The sequence below is a fragment of the Varroa jacobsoni genome, unplaced genomic scaffold (assembly GCF_002532875.2).
Source record: "Varroa jacobsoni isolate VJ856 unplaced genomic scaffold, vjacob_1.0 scaffold_123, whole genome shotgun sequence".
Lineage (NCBI taxonomy): Eukaryota > Metazoa > Arthropoda > Arachnida > Mesostigmata > Varroidae > Varroa > Varroa jacobsoni.
The window spans coordinates 821,001-845,362 of NW_019213025.1; the positions used below are offsets into that span (position 1 = coordinate 821,001).

A 24,362-nucleotide genomic window follows, 5' to 3' on the forward strand; every position below is an offset into this window, starting at 1 on the left:
AAACACACACACAAATAAACAAACACACACACACACAAACAAACAAACACAAACACACACACACACACACAAACAAACACACACACACACACAACAAACACACACACACACACACACACACACACACACACACACACACACACAAACAAGCAAACACACACACACACACAAACAAGCAAACACACACACACACGCACACATACACATACACACACACATACAAACACACAAATACATACACAAAGGCGCACACACAAACACAAACATACACACAAACAAACACACATACATACAAACACACAAATACATACAAACACACAAATACATACACAAAGGCACACACAAACACAAACATACACACAAACAGAGACACACACACACACTAACACAAACATACACACACACACACACACACATACGTCTTTTTACTCTCATTATATTTGTTGTTTAACTACGTAAGTATACCTGTCTTGTATGAATTTATTAAATTTGAAATTTATCTAACTGTCATATTTCTGATATTTTAAAATATCTATCCACATATGATATTGATTTTATGAATATCTGGCGATTAATTTAAAAGCATTGGGCGTTTTGAACCCCCTGTAAGCGTGTGACCATCCGTAGATCCATGTGTGTATATCTTATTTTAGCGTCATTTTGTTGGTCATCGTGAGGTGTTACGATGAACTGCTACAGATCGTAGTCCACCCACTTCGTCATTATTTTTCGATCAAATCTCATGCATATACATCAGAGCTGATCACAGCCGTTGCAGTCATACTAACGAATGCTAGGGCTGAGCTGTCCATAAAGATGTCTCAATATATATATATATATAGAACAAAGAATAGAGTCAATGTCGAGATTAATTTTACATCATTAAAGAAGTTCTGTTCAGATATTTGCAACAGAATAATAATATGAATGGTCAAGACGGCTCGTATCCTTCTAAGATGAGGCTGTCTTCTGAATGGCAGAAAATCGATGAAAAATGAAGCTGCCACTAGTTAAAAGTGATATACAGAGGTTTGAAGACCATGATCGGCAACAGCGTACCACGGACGACGCAGGTAAGGAAACTCTCATGCGCACGAGTTCCATTGAGGTTGACACATTGGAACACTGACAGCGTTCGTATAATACATGTCAATAATGTCAACATCGATTGCGACCACCACCATGATGATAAGTGATCTAAATGATATGCAATTAACGGGGCGTACGATCAGCATACAACCATATTGTGTCATCGGCAGCAGCGGTTACTTGAGTAGATGCGCTGCAGCGATCATAACGGTAGATGTACTATTTGATATCGACCGTACGATCCTTACGGATGAATTGCAGGACCCCTCCACAGCACAGCTCACCAGCTGTGCAACGTATACATTTCTTGCAAAAGGTACGCACACTCCTGGTAACTAACAGTACTGAACGGCCATGAATCAACGGTAGCTGTATAACACACGAAAACAGCCAGCCCGACTAGGCCGACCGAACGAGCAGCTGCGGAGGGGGCAACAGTGGCTAAGACAGCAATAGCAACATAATGAGAGTACCCACTGCATCGAATGGGAACCGTAGCAGTGCCTGCGTCTACACTCGATGCTGTTTTTCTGGCCGGTTGCCCTACTGGGACAAACTCGTTTCAAAAACAAACCACCCTTGGTTATATGGCCGCTTATTCGGCCTGTTTCTCACTACTTTATTTGGCTTTTTCATTCCTTCGATTTCGAGCTGTTACGGTGATGATAAAGTTACGGGAATAATTCGAAGAGTATATGCACACAGCAAACGGAGGGGTGTCACACCGGCGACGTCGACGACGTTGTCGACGGCGATGTGGTAACAGTCAAGTGCACAGAAAGGAAAACTTCCGGCATTATTCCCATTCTGGTGGCAATGGAGAGTTTTGCTTGTAGTCGCAACTGCTGTGAAGCGTTAAACTGTCCCGGCGCTGTTCGAGCTAGAAGAAACTGAGATAGCTAGGGTGGTCTAGCTGTGAATGAGTTCACTGCTATGGTGTTTGGACTACGGGGTGCGTATGTGTCTGTCTACGTCAAAAGACACAACAATACTGTTTTTTTCCAGGATCACCAACCACGGTTTACTGTGGGTCCGTCAAGTTGGTACTGGCACGTGCTTAATCAGCCGCCGTATCATAAGCAAATCGATTACGGAGCCGAAACGACAAAATTGTTGTAGGAACACAGAACACAGCGGTACTCACTTACGGTACAACTACTCACAGCGGTTAATAACACGCATAACAGAAACCTCGACTAGTGCCAGATACACTCGAGACACGACACCCACACCGCGGTTAAGGCCTAGGGTGGACATTGAAACGAACGTACTCAGTATTATATTATGAAGGTTTTGCCCCTAGGATACCAGCCAGCCATCGATTCGCGTCGCACGCCTATGAGACACGAAATAAACCACTTGCCTAGCGTCAAAAATTTGTAGAAATTGCACGAATATATATATACACACACACACACACACACACACACTATTTGCTTGTGTTACCCTTCGATATTCTTTGCAGCTCTCGGCATTGTTTTGTTCTGAGCGTCGGGTATTCGCAGACCCTGCACTATCCGTAAATGGTGACTGCATATGGACATGCTTCGGACATTGACCTAATAATAAAGACTTAAGTACAACGTGTTATGAATGCAGTCATTTCCTCATTAGAAACTGCAATCAAGAAAAGCAAATGACAGAGAAATTAACTTCCAGGACAAACTTTCTCGTTGCAACAAAGATTGCCCAGCAAAGGAACACGACGTGTGCCATCTGACGGCGATTTAAATTCTTGGCGCGAAGAGGGAGGAGCCCCGTGATCGCAGTCGTACGAATATCGAAAAGTTGTGTGAACGTTAATTAGCCATACCTGGAAGCGGTTTTAGGAAATTGAAGCGCAAAACGTATGATTCCGAAAATCGTAGAAACTTAGAATATTGCACACACACATGAACGTAACACATAACGGTGATAGCTCAGCTCGAATCTCAATTAGTACAAATCACATGTTATTTACAAGCATCTCTCCAGTGTCCAGCCCTTACAACTATTAGAAAACGCATGAATACTACATCTAAAAATCGCCAGTTGATTTCCGAGCAAGTTTATTGGATGTATCGCTAAACTTCCAATAAGAACTTGGTTCCCATTTTACCGATACACAATTTACTAAAATAATAAATTCGACCTCTACGGACGCTGCTCTTGACGAACATCATTGAACTTTAACGGCATAGCTTCTTCCATTTCATACGTGCTTATTTAAAACACTCAACCCCATTAAATGGCGACGATATTAAATAAAATCACAGATTCTCCTCATTCTGGAAACCGTTTTGCCGATATGGACGGCGCCCAATGAACCGTTGCTCTCCATGCCGTTGTCGAATGGCCCATCTCCTGCTTGAGGATAATCTCTTGGATTATTGAATTTGACATTTTCTTCAATCAGCCGTTGAGCAAGCACAAAAAACGCTGACGTGACGTTGCTTCCTGTGGCAGCAGATGTAGACATGAACGACATGTTATGAGCATTTGCCAGGGCACGGCCTTCCGTATTTGGAACCTACGAAAATATAAAAAATATCAGTCGGTCAATACCTGAGGACGGACGTTCTGTCTGATATATAATGATTACAATAGAAGATCGCTTGAAACAAGTGATGAAAATTTAAAAAATAGCCTTTGTTTTAATTTCACTGAAAAATAAAATAGTATCTTTACAGATCTGTGAGTTCTGAAATTATTGATATGGCGCATGAAACATGTTCTGAAGCGTTCTACCACTGGAGGAAGTACAGTGACATCTTTCTACTAGTTTCTTCATTCTGGGCGACAAGTTCCATTTTCTACGAACGGTTGTATTGTAAAGTAATAATTACGACGCGTATGGATGCCGCATTTATCCATTCTAGGCTGGAAATTAACCCGTCTCTCAACTTGAAGTTGTTGCAGAACGGAAGAGCTTGGGAATTTCTTACTTTATACCAGCCTCTACGCAAAAACGGACCATTTGCGTTTATGACAGCGAGCGATTAAATCGTCTAGTATGGTAAAACAAAAAGTAAGACAGCCAGAAAGGGTTATTTATACCAGGGTTATAACCAGGGTTTGTGACCTCAGTCAACACTTGCTTAGCGGTCTAGGCTGTATTGATTATTGCTCTAGAGAAGGCGTTAGCAATAATCGAAGATTATTGCCCAGCTCCACATGCATAGTTTTGAATACACAGTCCAAAGAGGAACTACTTAACATCTACCCTCTAGGCGTTCATCTCTATTTATCGAGCACCTTAATATATAATAGATATGACCAATTTAACTTGTAAAAAAAAGCGATTTAGAGAAAGTGTCATTCAGTGAATGTTTAGGTCGCAATTGTTTTTTTTATCAACCTTATGCAACATATGTTTAATGCTAACGCCATTTTACATTGAACTCCAATAAGAATAGATGGTTTTTTTGACATTTCGAGTGGTATTAGAACGTCAACGAAAACGCAGTTCGACCGTTTCTTCGTTTATCATTCTACAGTGATCTATACAGCTTCCCTGAAGTGTCCTATGACGGTAAACACATGATCTAAGAAACAACTGAATTTCTCCAGATAAAGAATATATGGCCTTCGGCATCAGTTGCACACAGAAAACATTGTTTTCAACAACTTCAACATTCACACCTTATAATAGCGCAGTCGTTATATGATCTAATTTTATATAAATAAAGGAACGTGAGATCACGATCAAATGTTCCAAACATCAATATCTAACTAGAATTTGCAACGACAAAACAAATTCATTTGTATGTTAAGAAGCCTTCTTGACTGAGCATTAATGCAAACATTCAGGTAATGCTTACTACTCCCAAAAATCACTGGCCTATTCTTAGTAAGGGCGCCGAGAGGTTCAGCCAATGCAACCAATAGCCCAGTGTTTTACTGAAACATTTTCCTGTTAATTCAGCTTCATACGAACAGATCTATACAACGGTTATTGGACTGGTGCGAAGAAATGAACACGACACAAAACAAACAGCGCTTCCTACCGAAACAAACTTTTCGGATAGGGTTTTCGATTATTGAGTTCGCATTGATTACGATTTCGAGACAAGATTTTCATTAAAGTGAAAAGTGGTGAGGTAAACCTTTGATGGTGACAGGTCCGCTTTGTTTGCCACCAGGACTTTAACGACGGGCTCCGTAGCTCGCCGGTTTAATTCCTTCAACCAGCCCGTTAACCCTGCAAAACTCGCCCTGCTCGACGCGTCGTACACCAGCAACGCGCCATCTGCGCCCCGAAAATACGACGAAGTGATACTCTTGAATCGTTCTTGACCTGCATCGACAAACGACACCGCATTAACAAGCGCACTATGTGATGAAATCCTCGCGACGCGTGTGGGTCTGCTGCTTTATGTCGAAATGAACAACTTACTATTTAGAGAGCGACTTGAAAAGAAATTAGTTTTCCCGAACCACATAGGCGCCCACACGAGGATAGATAGAAGAAAAACGCGAAAGCTTTCGTACTGAGCGACTAAATAGCACGTTTGACTCGGCTGCAGCAGCAATAGCAACGCGACGCTGAACACTCAGTGACACATTTTTAGATTAGCTGAATCAGATAGACCAACGACTATGAGAAATATGATCACACGTACCGGCTGTGTCCCATATGTGGAGAGTGATCCTGTGATTTCCTATACGAATTGTTCGGACTCGGAAGTCCATTCCAATGGTGGGTCGAACTTCTGCTGGGTTTGCCCCTTGTTCGGTGTAACGTCGCAGGAGACTGGTCTTCCCCACATTCGAGTCACCTAGTAACAGTATTTTGAAGTGAGCCTCTGTATTCGAAGTCGTTTTATCGCCTCCTTCGCGAACCCCCCCTCGCATCGTAACCGTGCTCATTTCGTCGTTGTCTTGACATATACTAGTTCATTCTTGGATGAAAGGTGCTCAAAATGAAACAACTTTTCCTATATGAAGTAAACCGGTGCTCCGTCCCATAGAGGAAAGCAGATCCTGTCTTCTTTGAGGACAGACACGGATTTAATTTTTGGCTGACTGAGACGGTACACGTTGAATTTATTGATTTATTAATACATGTCGCGTCATATAACGAGTCTGCGCCTGCGGTCCTGGCTCTTTCAAACTCCCATAAGGCCCATATTGTCCTGTCCCTCCGTTGAAAGTTTCATTGTTCAAACAAACGCGTTTTTAATGTCATCCAAATCATATGCAGACTTATAATGAAAAAATACAAGTAAGTTTGAACAATTAAATAACTGATGATAGGTTACTCCCTTTCGGACCTGTTGTGCGCCAGCGTGCCTGGAGCAATGATGTCAGCTAGTAAAATCATGCACGCTAATTTTAAGTAAAATATGCTGCAGTAGACGACGATAAAGTTGTATGTTCTCCTCTGGGTGAGGCTGTTGTTTAGATAATAAACCTTCAGTCATTTTTCCTATTTGAGAACTACAATTCATGAAAACGCTTAAAGGTATGCACGAACGAACGAGGTCCGTTTACCGCCGCTACCAAACTTTAGCCGTCTCTATATTAACGTAGCGGTAATGGTGATGGTACACTAGAAAAAAAGTGTACCATAGTCCATGAAGCTATTGTACGTTGTAAACGATAGCTATTACGCGATGTGCGCGTGGCTTCGTGCGTCTGCATTCCGTTTTACGTAACGTATATAAAATATACTATACGTTTCTTTACGTGCGACAGGGCGAAGGTTTATTTAATTCAGTTTAGTTACTAAAATGCAATGTACTATCTGGCGCCAGATGAAACATTACTAAGCACCTAAGACAACAATGTTTTTCTGATTTAATCTTACTTAATAGTATATGTTATTGTCTGACAGACAAGCTGTATGGTATCTACGATAGAAATTGCAATAACCAACTGTAAACGTAACGAACTGCCAACAAAAAGCCAGCAGAATCGAACTTGTAGCGTCTGTGGATCTTTTTCTATGGTAGATGCATACCGCTACAGGTAACTTAATGTGTAGTAGAAAACTTACTCGTTTCAACGACAGTCTGAAGTTTTAGGCAGCGAGGTTACGTGTTCAAATTGGATGATCAAGATCGTGCTTCGTTTTGCTCATGGGTCAAGAACGCATATGGGCAACACAGAACGAACACTGATGCAGCCAGCAGCAGCAACAAAAACCGCTTGTCTGTTTTGTTATCGCTATCAGCGATGACTAAGTTGTTTCATCTGAACAAGTTACATACTTCTCTGTGAGTGCACTTAGAGCGGGGAGAGTGATCTCTAGGCCGTTGTATAAAATTAATTTTATCTTACAGCATTTAAATCAAAAGCGGCAATAGACTTACATTTGCAGTAATAGCCTGTTCGATATGTTATTTGAATTGTGTTCCTATCAACTAGTAAAGTGTCGACGGCAAGGTGATCTATTTGTTGTGTTGTACATATATATATATATATATATATATGAAAACGTAACGTAAACGAGTTGAGAAAAACTCTTTTGAAAGCTCTCGAAGATCGCAGTAATTAAATGTCCATCCACTACTCAATCCTGGATTGCGTTGTTCGCTTGCAGTGAGAAGAGAACTACGCAGAACTTAGATTTCTTCAACCTCTTACTAACTGCTGTCGCTTGTCTTTAGCATAAAGGCTCAGGTTTTAAGGAATGGTCAGCATTCCCTATTGAGGAATCGGTCTTTCACGCAAATAACGATATAGAAAATTAACGAAGGAAGATGCCGCGTTATAGTTTACGCCCATGTTGATTGCGATTCCCATTTATATAAAGGTATAGCAATTGAAGCATTACTTTTACCTTTGTACGAAGCTAGTTGATTATAACGTCTAATGTAAGTTGGTCTCAATTGACCATTTTTATTTTATTTTGCCACGTTTTCAATAACAGCGCATGATTCGTCGATTGGTCAACTAGAAAACCGGAACTCACTTAATCAATATTGGGGTTGGCTTTACACGAATGGGACTGTTTGTGTGACACCTATGAGTTGACGTCTCATAGGTATCACACACGCGTCGTAAGTGGCGGCCATATAATAAACGGTCTTTTACACAAAACGATGGCTGACATGAATTTTTGTCGATTTGTGCGTCGCGATAATATGGACCAACCACAACACATAATTGAATGAAAAAATAATAAAAATCTAAAAGTGATTTATCGACCCTTAGACAATTTAAGAGACGTTGACCTCTATCAAATGCTTTGGAATAACTATCCTGGAGGGTATACTGTGCCGGAAGCGTAAATAGACATTCAGTCACCATCTAAACTAAGCCCTAAGGCTGGGTTGATAGGGGCATTTGTTGCTGCCAATGAAATAAGTATTGTATGCACAGTGTGATTATAGAATGGGTTTTAGTATTCCGATAGGGAGAATTTTGCGAAAGCCTATCCGAGAACGTATCCTGTCTACAAACTAAAGGTTCATCCATTTGTGACGATGAAAAACCTTTTATCCTTGATGGAAAGGTGGATTTGAAACCCATTTAATCAGTGAAGCGGTTTTTTTGTTTACTTCACACACTTTACAACACAAACATGAATGATTTTTCGATGAACTATTTCGTTTTGTGTATTTTCAGACGGCAGGCGACCATATACATGCTACCTGTGTTCTGATCGAACAACTTTCTCTGTGGCGGCCTGCCAATTACCTTTTCCGATGCTCAACTAAAAAGCAGCAGCAGTATTCAACTCTTTTTAGTATTTAAAGTTGAATAAAGCTTAAATAAAAAGCCTGTAAAATACAACTTATTTTTTACCCGTTCCATGTTATAGCTGTAATTTTAATAATTTGTAAATTTTGAAAATTTAGTGAATTTTTCGAAATTGCAAGAACTTCGTAAAAGTTCGATACTATTAAATATCTAACCTATTTCAACACAAAACAGAAAATAAACAAAAAAAAACAGCGTTCTATCACAGATTCATCCGAGATACGTACGTAATTCATCGCATTTAATCCACTGCATGATGCCGCCGGTCGCCAATCTGATGCAGGGAGTGGAAGACTTGACATTGAAAATGACTACGCGATAACCATATATTAAGCACGTCTTTTGGATTCTTTAGATCAGAATCATGAATCAGTACTATGAAAGTGAGACGGACTTCAAAGTGATCCCGTTAACTCTGAATAACAGGCAGAGGTTACATGCCCTTACTTCTCAAATAAACTACAACTTTTCAAGTTACTCGAAATCAGCCCTATAATGCGCAGTATAACTGGATGTACGACGAATCTTTAGCCTAGCCAGCTGGCTTGGTAATATATCACTCTGATGTATCGCCTTCTGTAAGCGTAATTACAGCGCTTTCTCGAATGCATTTTTTCAATGACTGGCTTTTCGCACGAAGTACGATACCATCATACGATAACGTATGTTCATTATTAGATAGTATATCATTGATAATATACTAAGCAATAATAATAATAGTGCTCTATATAGTCGCACTTCTGCTCTGTTGTTTTTAGTTGATAATTTTTTCGAAAATGAAACAACTATTGTGGATCCCTATGTATATATATGTGTGTGACTATGTAGAAGAGTAGACTGGTATACTTTTTTCCATCTCATAACAGCGGTCGTTGTCCGGTGAAAACGGTCGTCCATTATTCAAAAGAATCCAACTGTACCGCTGATCTATGTTATGTTAGATGTAGGAAACTTTTACTCTTTTTACGGATTCACTCTATAATTAGTTGCACGAGGCAAACTAAAATGATTTGTAACGGGTATGTGGAACAAATGCGACCAATATTGAACCTAAGAACAAAATCAACCAGAAGGTTTCTTCCTATAGCAAGTATAGTTTAGGATGCTGCCATGGAAGCATGTCAAACAAATAAACCGTGCAGCTTCACTAGATTTGATACACAAAACAAAACGAACAATCAGCACTCGCTGTGCTCAGCATCGCACGACCTCATTTCGGCTGTTAACTTCAAAATTCACTATTCACGACCTCGGCGGTTAAGAAATAATGAAATAGAGAGATCACTCGTTGAGTTCATTGGGTAAAACTATTTATGGGAATCACCTTTATATTTGTAGCGTTTTTACACAGCTAACCAACAGATCTTATATAGATTAGGCAATACAAGCCCAAATACTCATACATAGTTACACTTAGTTTTTATTTCAGCTGCTCTTTATCGGGTCCTGTGCAATATCTTAGAGGTTTTTTCCTCCTTTCGTAGCTATACGATAACATAATAGTAACAGAATTTGAATAATTTATTGAAAATAGGAGGCGTGATCGAACGTTGTCACAATCCAATTCTGCTCCGTTCTTTCAAGATGTAAGGGGTTCAGAGTGTGATTGCAATAGTCAGCTTTTCAAGGAAGGTCTTCCATATACATATCGCTAATATGTACTCATGTGTCTAAAGCTGTTTCACGTAGTCATGTCACATATACAGAGTAACAGGTAGGGACCAGTTGGGGGAAGCGGGCAAAATGCTACTTGTGTTAGCTAAAACGGGGATCCGCACTTTTGTCTAAGCCAAGCAACAAGTAAAACTCTCGGCGTCAATATTCCTAAGCTATCGCCTAGCGATAGAATACGCCTGAAGTTGCCCGTTCGATAGTTTTCTGTCGAAGCAACTACTTTTTAGAAGTAGAAATCGCACGAATATTGTTATTACTCAGGGATTATATGCAATTTACTTTAACAATCCACAATCGAATAACATAGACTGAGCTTTTACAACTAGATAACGCATAATAACATCTGCGCATCGAAGCACACTTTGGTTCATCGCCCCCGTAACTTTGACACGATACACACACTGGACAATGGATTTAGAGCCGGCAAATTAATTAGTACAGTCGTAAAAAAGTACTCTGCCCTATAACGAATAGAAAGAATAACTTCGAATTCACTGTAACACAAGGGTGATTCGTACGTATTCACTGTTACCCTAAGAAATTCAAAACGAAGAGTTATGATTGTACGTCGTCGCATAGCTAGCTCTACGTTTAGGCAGTATGTCACTGTTGGACTGGAACGTATATTACACCGTTTGGTAACCATTTACAGCGCTAAATATCCCATTAAAAAGCTAAACTGTTTGGTTTGCAAGCTGATTCGTTTATCTAATTAGTCCGGGCTATGTTCGGACAGGGCGGAGGGGTGGAAGTTGAGCCTTATCGTAGTGTTTGAGCTATTCAAGTGAAGCTGTTTGTTTCTTTCAATGCAACATTGCCTAATTACTTACTTAGTTTCTGCATTTAGCTAGCTAAAACAGAAGCAAAGTGGCTGCCGTTTTCCTTATTCAAAAGTACCGGCACGTTGCAAATCAAGGATTCTCGTTCATTCTGTCACAGCATAGCCATAACTGGACTAAGATGAGCGTTAATAAGAGGTGCCGGATTGAGAATTTTCAAGCTGAAACGTTATATTCCACAGCATTGTCAACCCGACATAACGTACAATATTCAATATAATTTATCTCGTGTCATGGCTTGTTTCGAATAGTCGAAAATAGGGCGCATGAATTGGTCAAAAGGATGATGGCCTCAAAGGTTAATTACAGACGAGCGAAACGCCCTTAGACCACTACTTTTCAAATTAGGCTTAAATTATGTTGGCCAGGTGTAACCACCCCGTGTAGATAACCTGCAGGGGTCCAACTGACCCCTTCTGCCGGGAGCGCTACCTATAGCAATGTTCAATGTACATCCTCCACCGTCGCAGTCATAACTGCGTTATGGATGAGACAAATCCTGAGCCAAGTTTATGTTTCACGCTAACTATCGAACAAATGATTAATTAGAAACCTAAATGCTAAAAAAAAGTACGACACAGTATATTGCTATTGACGGCAACGGTGTATTTCGTGCGAATTCAACTCAGGCTAACAGTCCCCTGCTCTATCGGAAAGTTCGAAATACAATAGGCCTTCAAAATCAGGACTTAAATGTTTCTAGTTTGAAGTTCTAGTGAAGAATTACAGTAGTGTACTGGAATTTAGGTGGACTCGGTGAACTCTAGAAAAACGCGAATCTAACATTTAAGTAAGGCAAGCTAGTTATGAGTAACTCGATCAGCCTTATTATTACTGGTCCTTTGCATCCCGTCTTTTTCCTTCTTGGTCGGATACCACTGTATGTTTTCCGCGGTATCTTCTACTTTGAAACAGTAATGTAGATTTTTGCTTTTTTTTCTGACTACCGACCACTAAGCCGATACGGAAGCTAAAAGGTGTTTTTGCAATTATGATTTAGGGTAACTTTTTCGGTAACATACATCTACAAAGAAGAACTATTTAGCGCAAGGCAAATCGAAGTAGCACACAAAATTGTCATCCTCTATTTACATATCTTTGGAAAAATATTTCGAATAATATGCTTAACATAAAACACGGGTACTGTGGTCACACGATTTTATACCAGCTAATCCTCAATGCACATAACGATAGCATGACGCGAAAGTTCGGATCCTGTCGAACAGCGACTGTACACTTCTTACCAGGTCTTATTCATTGGACTGTTTTGTGCGCGGCACAAGTGACTCCGCTGGGGACATCATGCAAAGACGTAACCGTCGAGCTTCGTTGATGAGCTCCCCATCACTCCAGGTGACGACCTCTACCGAAGTGTCAATGTGAAAGCTAATCAATCACTTCACTATAATACTACCGGCAATAATAATAAACGTCTGCTCAGCTGAATGTACCCAGTATGACGCGAAACCGATGCTTCTTCATTTGACCACATGTTTAACATTACAATTATTTTACTCACGGGTTTCTCTGGGCTCCCTAAATTCCATAGCCGCTAGAAATTCTAGAGGTTCTTGAGCTGGTCTGGCGGATAGTTAGGCCAGTTTTTCGAAAGGCTGTCATCTGCCGGGCGAACCTCTTGGCGTCTGAAGCTGGAACGCAGTCTCAAAAGGAAGAAACACGCTTATTACCATATCAAACTCACGACTCAACGGCAAAATAGATGATCGAGCCTTTAGTAAATAATTGTTGCTATGCTTTGGCCTGCATCGCAGTGCACGTTCAATAGAGCGACACGTTTTTACCCACTGAACATTTTCAGTAATGAAAGGTTTGATTATGATTGTACGTACTCAACTCAAAAGAGGCTCAAAGTGTTGCCAGTATGATATGTGGTTCAAGTCAAAACTCAATCAATGTAGGAAGAAAATAATAGTGGTAATACTGCTTAGCTAACAACTTTCCTCCGTTCCTTGAAGTTTGTTGGTGTTCGTCAAAATTCTATTGCGATGCATTATCAAGCATTAATACAGTCGTCCCTATACGACCGTCGGTTACAGCTTTCGTCGTAAATTTTTCTCTCTACTTCCACGGTCCGGTCGTTATGGTCGTTAAAACTATAGCAACAACTTTCATCGCACAGCAACCTCGTGCTGTCACGTGGCTTGTGCCAAAAGAACATATAGGGTCGATAATTGAAGTTCGAAGTCTCGGAATAAAACTTAATTTAAAAGCTTAATTCGACCTAAAGAGAGCTGGGTTTTGTTCAAATCGTGGCTGCTTAAGACGATGTGTGAATATTCCAGTGAAAAATCGATACCAGACTATCTCTTAGTGTGCTCTAAGGTCATATTGGACAATGTCTACGTCATAGGCCGTCATGATTCCTTCTCGACTCAAAAATGTTGTGTCAGATCTCGAAGTGACACGCAGTAAAACGGTTTGTCAGAAACGGTCAGAACAATGAAAACAACGGCTTAGAATACTCATTACGTCTTGTCAGCGATGACTCGATAGGTCTATGGATTGGAAATGAACGGGAAACTTTCTGCACTAGGACGTAAGGGTTAGAAAATACGAAAGCGGTATGCTTCCGACAAATTGAGCTTTTTTCCGAAGAAGAACGCGGCCATCTTGAGGAAAATTAGTAACGTTTCACGGAAATTTGATTTACTCGACTCGAATAATGCCAAATACTGCTCGCTAAGAACCGCATTCGTACGTGGATCGTTTTGTTTCGTGCGCATTCATATCGAAATAAAAGCCGTCTAAGTGTACATTTTAATTTTCAAAATCTCCCGCTAACTTCCGCTGCACCAAAGACTAGACTCAAAATATCTTAGGGTCAAGCTGAGATCAACAAATGATTTACAAATGGAATATTAGAAAACGTTGCAATGCATTACATTAGCAGAGTTAACCGTGCAACGAACGAGCGGCCTAGCAGCTAGACTCGTGTATTCTCGTCCCTTCAATACTTTGATAGAATTGATTGTGCTGCTCTTCTAAGCCTGAATAAAGTTTTTGTTTTGATGTGGATTTCTTGCAAAAACAAAAAAACTGAGTTCAGGTGAGCTATGACAACATGAGTGGCTAACGCAGCTAAACGCAATTCATCGACACCATTATTAATCCTCGACAAATGAATATTCGAAAAGCAGAATCATTGAATTAGGCGTAAGTACCAACGGAGAAGTATCTGCCTATTAAAATGTCTCTTTTTTTGAATTTCTTTGATGAAAAGGGTTGCATATAAGACAATGCGGGTGTCGCTTGTTTAATGTCGGTGTAATAATCGTAATTGTTAAGAGCCCTGTCATCTTGTTGGCTACACAGCTGAGAGGGATTAAAGAAAACCGTAAATTTCTTACGCATAGTTTGGAATTTCTTAAATATTATATTCTTATATATTCTTAAATATTAACAGTTTGCTACTAATTACGGTCAGTTAGATAACATCTCTTCTTTAATTACGCTCGCCTAGAGTTGGCATCGCATCTACCGAAAGATGCAGAGCAAGATTGTTCTCTTTTTTTGTCGTTATCGTCATTTACTATTCAAGTTATGGAGGTAGGTTTCTATGTCTATGAAGCACTACTATTTGATTTAGCTTGCATTTAGAAATTTTGAAGTTATCAACTCGGCATAATTTTATTTGGTCAGTCTGTGTCAAGCCCTTTGATGCTGTTCTTCATGATTTGTTTGCCGGTCCCAGAAAAATCATATTCGAATCAAATTTATGTACGTGCTTCATCCATGTTTAAAGATGTACACAACATAGCATAAATTCCGAAAAAAAAAATCTTCATTCGCTCCGGTTTTGCTTTTATGTGTTGTGGTTATGTTCTTGATCCTTACATTTACTATATCCGCTTATGGAATATTGAAAATTGATCCTTGGAACCTAACCAGACATGTCCTGCAAAGAACGTCGTTGTTTATTATTGCGTCATTGCGCAGTGAAAATATGTTGTGAATAACTACTGTTTATTTTTGAGGCTGTTATTTAAGGTAACCTAATTACACCGACAAAAGCTGATATTTTTTTTTGTTGAAAGACAATGATGTTCTGCCTGAGTGGCAGAAAAACGAGTCTGAAGCATACTCAACGAGCGGGAATCTGATGTAACATTATGACCTTGGATCATATTCCTTTGTTGTTAACTTCTGAATTAAAAAGCATTGGCTCAACTTCTCGTTTCTGCAACCTTACCAAGACTACTGCTCGCCAACTACTCCCAAATGTTTAGGTCGTGTAGTACAATGCATATGGAAATACCTTCCATTGAAGCTGCGAGCTTTGTAGCGCGGCGGTTGGCACGTTCAAATTTCGCGCGCTTTGACGCTGACTAGTGCTCTCTCTGTCGCCATCTTAGTTAACGACACTACCTTTCACTGCGCTCCTCGCTTTGAGCATGCGCACCCAAACAAACTCAGTCGTTAGCTGGGAGGAATCTCCGATACTCCGATGCTTTACCAGTCCCTGTCTGTAGTATAGTGAGTGCGTTTTCAATAATTTTTTCATCGTTTTCTCATGGTTTTTCATTGTTTTTCATCAACTGTTTAATCGTTCTCTCAAAAATTTTCCCTTTGCTTGTGTGCATGTGTGTGTGTATGTGTGTGTGTGTGTGCGTACGTGCGTGCATGCGTGCATGCGTGCCTACAGTGTGCCGTGTGCCCTGTGGACAAGCGGGTGTCCATCCCGCGTAAGTTTCTCCTGGTAGCCTGACGTGCTGTTATATGAATTTTGTGTGAGGATAGCGCGGATCGACCGGTCACCCCAGGCAGAGGGTAATGGGGCAGAGGTCAGAGGCTGGCGAAAAAATTCCGCTGCTAACAAATTACGTGGGCCCAACGACAGACTAGTATTACAATTTGCTGTTAGTTCCGACTAGATAACGTCAGGCAATTGGCGCTTGCGGTTTTCGTGAACGGTAGCTAGCGCCTTTCTTTAACGAGCTCCGTTAGCTACCGCTGCTTCACTATCGGGCTAATAATGCTTCAGAGTGGCAGCAGCAGCAGCAGCAGCAGCAGAAGAGTCTATTTATTAGAGTCGTCATTATTGCAGCAGCCGGGCTAGGCTGAGCCGAATGTTCTCTCAGCAGCTGATTGATGGTTATTTGCTTGATCGTCAAAGCTGTTGATCCGCTGCGGACCCTACTATTGCCCGTACTACTGATTGTGTCGTTCGTTGTTACTTATCTATGTTGTCGTTGTTCGGTGTGTGCCGTTCATTGTTCACCACTGGCCGCCGCGCTTAAATAAATGAACGAAGGGTCGAGCTCCGCTGCTGCTGTGGCAGCGACGGCTTTCGGCCCGTGTTTTTTCTCGTGATGATACTAATGCTGATGATAATGATGCTGCCGCTGGTGATGATGCCAATGTAAGAGAAGTTTACACATATTCATTTGTGTGTGATAAATGTTCTTTTTCTTGTAGCTTTAAAGCATTTATTATTACATATGTGTCTGTTTATTTGAAAGAAGGAACACGATCATTAGTCGAAACGAGTGTCTGAGCACAGTTTGCCGTCACTGCAGTGACCTCTACAATTGCAACTGCTACCTGTAAATAGGGCTACGGTCGATTGTCGTCTGCACCAACAACTACTCGTTAAAACTACAACAACCTATTCTATAGCACATTAACGTATTGCTCGTTGACTAGCGCTATTCGTTGGCCCCGATGATGACCCGCATTGGGGACTAAGTTCTGCGTTTTTCTCCGACCTATAAGCCATGCTGGTGGTATGGTGATATTGATAGTGCTATAATGTTACGATCAGTTTGTGTGTGAACGCCGACGGAGCGTAGTGGTTTGTGTGTCTTCCTGTCCTATGGCGCGTGCTGGTGAGCTGTAGGCAGGCTTCCCCATTCACCAGGCCTGCTCTGTGGGTGTAGGCGCAAGAGGCTACGGCGGGGCTGGCTACGTAATGCTTCGTTACCTGGTTCACAAAGAGCAGTCCTACGGTGTGCTGTTTTCCCTACCAAGCTCGATTGAGCGATGTTTCTGTTGATGTGTGTATAGTGTGTGTGTCTTCGTGTGCGTGTGTGTGTGAGCGTGTGTGTGTGAGCGTGTGTATATGTATGTGTGCTTCTATTTGCGTGAGTGCGTCTTGCCACGGGCTCCTGCGTTGGTAGCACGTTGACGACGAGGCTCCGCTCCACTCCTGATTCCCATGATGCGCCGTCATCGTGGAGAAGGAGGAGTACAAGCGACAGCAGCAGCATCAGCAGTTGTGGAGGAACTCCACAGCATAACTTTCTATCCGCTGTCGTGGTCGTTGCTGTTGTTACTATTATGTACTACCATTGCAGTGAGTGCGGTATCGCGTTTGTGACTTTGGCCTACAGTGAGTGACAAGTACGTCAGCGTTGTGGCGCGCCGCAGTGCATCGTTGTTTCGATTTAGCGCTCACGTTAAACAACAGTCGTACTGGCTCGATGGTGATCTACGATGATATCTCAATCTCGTTCTTTCCACAAGCCGTTGTAAAGAATACACACACGTGCACGCACACGCACGCACGCACGCGCTACAGTTGGTCTAGCGAGTTAATGGCGATATGTAAGGACAACAGGAGACAACAGCAGTGATGTGAGCTAATGGATCTAAGGGGAAAGTGCGAGTAGAGGAATGAAGAATGCAGCGAGATAAACCTGCCTATCTGTTCATTGCTGTTATCGATATCTATTTGTGTATCGCGTCTCCTTTTCAGTGGCTGTGTTATCCAATACTGTTCCCTTCGGGAGCGGCGGCAGCGGTACAAAGGTGATTGTGTGCAGTATTCTGTCTCCGTTCACATTATTTTTATTCGAAATCGTGGTATTGTGATTCGTGTTACTGCTCCTGCTACCATTGCAATTTCTGAGTGCTTCTCTACGAGCGTCAGCAATGCGCGTTGTTAACGTGAAAATCGGCGTGTGCATTTGTGATGCGAAAGCGTACGCCGTCCGGTTCAATTGTGTACCATTTTCTCCGTTTGTGCAAAAAGAAAGACGAGTAACGACGTTAAAAAGTACTGGTTAGATGATTCTTCGATTATACCTAATTATAATATGCCCTAATGCATAATCCTTATTTGTCTCTTTGGCGTAATTTTTTACAACGACGAAAAGCGGCATAGCGGTAGTTGCATGCAATGACAACGACGTTCTGTCGAATCCGTTGCAATACGTCAACGATAGCGATGATGGTGCAGTGCACTCGTTGCTTGCATCGGTGAGCCATTTCAAATACGCGCCACGATAGATGTTCCTTGTGCGCTATCTGCAGCCGCTGATGCCGTTACCGTCGCTCCCGTTGCAGACTAGTTCCGAGAGGGAACACAGTTTGTACAACTTGATGTTGGATGAAAACGTTAGATGTCTGGAATGGCGATGAAAGAGGCACGGGAAGCGGTCTGAGTGAGTAGTAAGATGGCAGCTTTTCGTGCCCCCTCGTTTTCTTGGCTGAGAAAATGAGCCGAGGTACTGCTACCACTTAAGCCGGATCTCCGACTTCGATTTGCGACGCTCGTCCAAGATAATTTCTTGGTTCGTATCCGAACGCTACTACCATTTCGCTGTCGTTGTCGCTGCTGCTGCCGTCGCCATCGTCATTCACCAGGGGACAGGGGCAGCTTGGTGCTGCAGTGCGGCTGCCGGAGGGCGAGGGCGACCATGTTTTCCCTCTGTGAACACTGATCGTTGTATAGTAGAGTAACTCGTTGGTAGACAGAGTCACTAGCTGCCTTGTGTGGCGTTGTGTAGCCGGCTGCTGCCGATGGTCGTCGCGATGGCTGCTATTCACTACCGCCAGGTTCTCTGCCTGTCTGCCATTCAGTCTGCTTCTGTTGCCCCTTCACTTCTTCATTCACTCCGCACCGCACCTCCGATAATACACAAAGGTAGCAGCGGCGACGGTGATGGTAGTTCACCAGGTAACCCCCTCAACCTCGGCTTTCCCCTAGTTTCCGCACAATACCCGTCCTCCCACTGTATTCCTGCCTTTTGCCGCCATCGCACTCTTGTCCCTATCAGCCTCTTTCCCCCTTTCACAAGAGCACCATCGCCAGCAGGGTTTCCTCTAGTCCACGACGAACTTCTCCTTGATATGTGACGCGTCTCTCCTCTTTCTCGCGTTCCTCTTCCCTCTCCCGCGTGACTTCTTCTTTTTGAACCGACTCTAATTCCTCCCAGATCTCGCGCGCAGCCAAAGCCTTCTCCAGCTGCAGTTTCGCGCTCCATCTCGCGCTCCACTAGTGCTAGCACCACCACCAACACTAGGCCCCCCTTTCCCTCCTTCCTCCTGCTGTCCGCTACACCGGCGGCGACATAGCGGTCAGCACGCCGCCTGTGGGGTTCTTGAGGCAGGCACGCTGATGTGGACTCCAGAACTCGAGTAGAGTAGAATAAGCTTCTCTGGCGAAGTGAAGTGGAATAACGGCAAGCTGTCTAGCTGCTAGCTGGCTGACACAGGATATACGTCGGTGGCTGAACGCGGTTGGGCTACTTTGCTTCGTTGCTGGTTCGCTTACACAGCTCTGCTCCCAGGGGTTAGTCGAAGGAGGCGAAGGGCCGCCAAGTGAAGAAACGTAGTACACAGAGTAAAGGAAGTAGTAGGATGGGAGGGCCAGAGGAAAAGTTAGGGCATACAAGCAGACGAATGGGGTGGCTCTTAGAGCGCCTCCTGCTGAGGATTCTGCCGGGGCGAAAGGGGTTCTTAAGGGGTCGCGCGGAGCTGGTCTGAGAGGATGGTTTGGGGGGTAGTCGTGATCGGAAAGATGGGGGAAAAACTCGTCGTGGTGATGGGCGGTAGAGTGGGAGAGGGTTCGGCAGAGGAAGCGAAGACACCACCAGAGGCCGTGCGGCGCTGCTGCCGCGGCGGCGGCGGCGGTGGTAGCAGTAGCCGCGGCTGCCTCCGCTGCTTTCGTTGGCGCCGCCGTTGCTACTGCTCTGCCATCGCTTTGGTCTCCCGAGGCGCAGCAGCAAGAGCGCAGCCGCTCGAGCAGCACAGCCGCGCCAGTCAGATAGCCTGGACCTCTGCCTCTGGGCCTGTTACCCCACCAACTATCCAAACCGACCAACACCGACCGAGCCTGATGTAACCACTACAACTACCGCCATACCGTCACCGACTGTCGACTGATGACCGTCGATCGTCGACGCAACAAAAAAAAGTACTGAACTCAATCCTACCAAGCTCACCGCCGGTCAACCATCCGACGGATGTTCCGCCGGACAAACTCCAGTCTCTTTTAATTCCCTCAAGTTCCGTTCGTTATTCGTCCAGTGTCTGTTTGGCGTTTCGTCGTTCGCTCAATATTCAGTGGTGGCCTCAATAACATCAACATCATTTTGTGTGTGGGAGTGCGTCTTTCTCGAAGTGTAATTGTGTGAGAGTGCAGCAGCTGCATGCAATGGACGGTAGCGTGCGCCAGAACCAGTAATAGCAGAAGCAACAGGAGCAGCAGCATCTCACCAGCGTACCGCTCTTCTCTTGCTTTTTTCTGCTGGTACTAGTTTCGCCTGACGTCGGCCGTCTCGCGCCGCCTTTCACACCGTCAACGTTAACAACAGCAGCAGCAGCCACGGCAACGGCAGCGGCAAAATCGTAAAGCGTGCTAGAAGTAGCGGCAATAACAAGCCGATATCAATCCGAGTAAAGCTATTTTAATTAGTTATTGAACATACATAGAGAATGGAATTACTTCCGTAAAGACCGGAACTGCTTTCTAGAATCTCTTCGTTATATTGATCATCTCTTTGGAGTGGCTTACTTTGCCGGTCGTGCACGTCGATCTATGTCCGACAGGGGTACAGCCAGCGTACGCTTCGCAACGAACAACCTGTTCAATGTTCGAGGTGTGAAGCGTGAATCGCATGGTTGTCTGAGCTCAATTCCGTGGGTTACGTTCATCTTCAGTAGTTCATTCAGCCCTATTACGCATTTTAAGTTAAGGCTCCGTCTGGACATTCCCTGGCTATTAACAGAACTTGCTCAATTTCTTGAATGGACTATTGCAATCAATTGTCTCGTATTAGTAATTATCATATGGCTTCTCGGCCCTGTGTGTGCAGACCGTTTTTTTCTTTGCGACACGGTATCGACAAACATTTGTTCCCCATGTATAGTAGCAACCTTTACAGAATAATTAATTAGCTTTCAACAGATAATCGTACCTGGATCCATTTGATTCATAGGACCATCTGATCGACAAATACTCCGCCTATTATTGTGATCCGCACTGAATCACCGCAGATCCAGTGGTATTCTCCATTTCACGGTGGTGAGCCAAGCTAATAATTATAATAGTAATAGTCATAGTACCCAGTGATGCAAAATCTGTCGAATCCAATACTCTCCCACCTCGCTTTATCGTCCTTATCGTATATACTAAACCTTCCCTCCCGCCTGTCCCTGTCTCCTCGTCCGCACAAACATTTAAAAACGTCAAAGGCAGACAACAGCAACAGCCGCGTACTGCGACGCACTTTCAGTAGCTCAAAGTGGTCGCCGTTGTTTTGTCTTGTTTTTAGTGGGCCGTGGGGCACCACTAAAAGCAATAAAAGCCTCGGAGCGGTGCAAGGGTGCGCAACTGGTGAGTCTGCTCCGGTGGAGCCGGCGCACACCGCAGAAAGCTGTTGCCGCCGCCGCTGCTGCTGCTGTCGCCGCCGCCGCCGCCGCCGCCGCCGCTGCTGCTGCTGCTGCTGCTGTCGCCGCCGCTGCCGCTGCTGCTGTCACCGCCGCCGCTGCTAGTGCTGTCGACTGACTCTGGAGCCGTTTTGCGGCTCCTAGAGCCTAACAACGTTTTCTGTCATCGCAGTAAAAGAATCGGGCGACCCCTTTGTTACTGCTGACACCGCCTGCTCCGTAGCGGCGGAAAGCTGCCACAGGAGCTACTGTGGCCGTACTGAACACGCGCCTACTGCTCTGCTGCGGCAGGCCGGTCCAGCCCGCAGTAGCCATTCTGCGCGATGATGCTGTACTCGCAGAATCCGCGTGGCTCCGGCGTCGATAAGCATATTCCAAGCTGCAGTTGGTGTAACTAGGTTGGCAAAATATTCATATCGATAAAAAAGGTTCTTTGTGACGATTCACCTGACGTGCGGCAGCGACATGGCATTGGGAAAGGTGTATGATGATACCGGCCTATATGTTGCTCGTTTGCTATACACGCTGTTTATGTAAAGTGATGCAACCGCTATAAGGCCCAAAGCAGGCGCTGTTCAAGAGTGACATTTAAACCTTTCTTAAGAAATAACTCTGAAGCTTTTGAAATGTTTATATTTCAAAAGCTTCAGAGTTATTTTTGACTTTGGGATGTTTGTCCTTAATGTGTTTAGCAATATAATGTGCTTAAATGCTTTTCCGTATGCTAACTAGTTTTCCTTGTACGGAAATTATCAGCAGAAAATGGATGCTATGTACACCCGCGGACTAAATAAAGTCTTTACAGGCTGAATATATATGCTTGTATCTCCGCGTGTAGATTAACACTTTCTATGGGCAACATTGCATACTGAATATATGTGTATGCACCTGAAAATACTCCTAGTGACGGCAAGTTATACGCGTGTGCTCGCGTGCGACTCTTGCCGTCAACCAGCAGACTGAAGTGCACGCCCGAAGTTGGTAAGCGAGTCGAGGCAAACATGAATGCTTATAAGAGCTTCCGTCAGCTTTCGCCAATTCGCTGAATTAGTCGATGTTTCTCGCAGCTCTGCTGCCCGACAGTCCTTATCCGCCAGCTCTCAAGTTCGTGGCCCCAACGCATGCTGCAGCAGATTTAGTATCGCATTCCGGATGTTCAGGTGTTTTAATGCTCTTCCAGGCCCACTAATGTGTATTGGTTTATCAAAACATTTTTAGGTAGAATGCGGTCTCTTATTTTTGGTTGCATCATTTGTGGTCGTTCTTGGCGAGCGCTCACTGTCTCATTGTCCACCGGCTGGTCGTTCCCGTTGTCTGTGATATAATTTTGAAGCAGCAGATCTCTGTTGCTGAAAATAGAGATGATCAATACGAGAGGATTATACTGTCTTTTCTAACGAGAAGACAATGGCCCATGTACAACAAGGTAGTATCAGCAACGGCAACAGTATAGACTCAGCCAAGACGAGCTTTATGAAAATGCTTACGTGATCAGATATATTCTGCCCCACCATGCCGAACAATCATTTTACCTGCTGCCCGCTGCAGAGTACGCCGCCGCCATCAGACGATAACCGCCAGAAGTCATCAGTAGCCGTGGTAGCCGCAATGCGCGTTCAACATGAGCGGAAACGACCGCCGGGCCCCAGTCACCTTAAACTAGAACCTTATGAAGCCCAGCTGATGAGACTGAGATAGAGAGAGACTACTGAGGATATCTTGCTCAGGAATCTTTTAGGTTTTCTCTCTGTATGTCCTACCGGCATCCGTGGAGAATCAAGCAAATACACCAGTTCATAGAACAGCCTATTCTGTGGCCTCCGTTTCTGCTAGCCGCTATCGCTTGTACAGGTCGTATGGGAGCGTCGTCGAGTCGACATCTAATATGTCCTTTCCGGTGCGTACAGAATCTAAGCGACCAGCGTTACTACGTTTCGTTTGCATTGCCACTGACTGCCGTATTGCCACCAGGTCATCGTCTCTTCTCGAGGCGACCAAGGGAAACGCAACCGCGAAACAAATGGTTACAATGGCAACTAACAGCTATTGCAGCAACACTGTAACTATGCGCTAGGGGGAATCATAGTTGATTCTAGTCCCTTCTTGTCTGCTCTAGTAGGTTGCCGTTTTACGACACTCTCATTCGACTACCGATAACGGCCCTCCGACAATAAAGCGGCCAGTGGCTGGACTTTCTCAAACTTTTGAGGCCGCTTAGAGGGAAACTTTATGCCTGCTAATATCAATAGCCTGTCTATGTGAATTATAGTGTTTTCTGGCCGGCTTCTTCCTTTCTGTCCATCTAAGGGTCCGGCCGTTCAGTTTGTTCATTCCCACACTTGCCACTTGCTTGTTCCAGTCTTCTATCAAAGTCAGCATCAGAAGCATCGGTGTCGTCAGGCTAGCAGCTAGGCTACAAGAGTTCCCATGACAGAGCGTGCG

General features: G+C 43.7%; 3 protein-coding genes and 1 long non-coding RNA gene across 9 annotated transcripts in view; 2 read left to right on the forward strand and 2 right to left on the reverse strand.

Moving 5' to 3' along the window:
- The window catches only part of faf (ubiquitin carboxyl-terminal hydrolase-like faf), a 17,303-nt gene extending 14,581 nt beyond the window's left edge, over window positions 1-2,722 (reverse strand). For both annotated transcript variants that reach the window (XM_022845525.2, XM_022845500.2), the window contains exon 1: window positions 2,536-2,722. The gene's annotated coding sequence lies outside the window, so the exon portion shown is untranslated. The remainder of the gene's footprint in view (window positions 1-2,535) is intronic.
- Window positions 2,723-3,101: 379 nt separating this feature from the next.
- LOC111267332 (ras-related protein Rab-1B) lies at window positions 3,102-12,964 on the reverse strand. 3 transcript variants are annotated; one of them, XM_022845541.2, is made up of 4 exons: window positions 12,808-12,964; window positions 5,691-5,846; window positions 5,175-5,365; window positions 3,102-3,598 (listed from the first exon to the last, which is right to left on the reverse strand). In XM_022845541.2, the coding sequence occupies exons 1-4, from the start codon at window positions 12,833-12,835 to the stop codon at window positions 3,329-3,331; spliced, it is 645 nt and encodes a 214-aa protein (XP_022701276.1). In that variant the 5' UTR covers window positions 12,836-12,964; the 3' UTR covers window positions 3,102-3,328. The 3 variants fall into 3 exon arrangements, with proteins under 3 accessions (XP_022701276.1, XP_022701282.1, XP_022701270.1); XM_022845547.2 differs by lacking the exon at window positions 12,808-12,964 and adding an exon at window positions 7,067-7,165; XM_022845535.2 differs by lacking the exon at window positions 12,808-12,964 and adding an exon at window positions 7,067-7,157 and having other exon boundaries at window positions 5,691-6,203.
- Window positions 6,614-8,789, forward strand: LOC147753901 (uncharacterized). Its single transcript, XR_015313750.1, has 3 exons — window positions 6,614-6,721; window positions 7,082-7,286; window positions 8,641-8,789. It is a non-coding gene; the product is annotated as an uncharacterized LOC147753901 (long non-coding RNA).
- Window positions 12,965-15,654: 2,690 nt separating the features above from the next.
- The window catches only part of LOC111267268 (poly(rC)-binding protein 3), a 60,741-nt gene continuing 52,033 nt past the window's right edge, over window positions 15,655-24,362 (forward strand). Inside the window, exon 1 of one of the 3 annotated variants that reach the window (XM_022845469.2) lies at window positions 15,655-15,782. The gene's annotated coding sequence lies outside the window, so the exon portion shown is untranslated. Of the gene's footprint in view, window positions 15,783-16,679; window positions 18,057-20,252; window positions 20,446-24,362 lie in introns of those variants that run through there. The other 2 variants (XM_086971271.1, XM_086971270.1) reach the window with 2 other exon arrangements.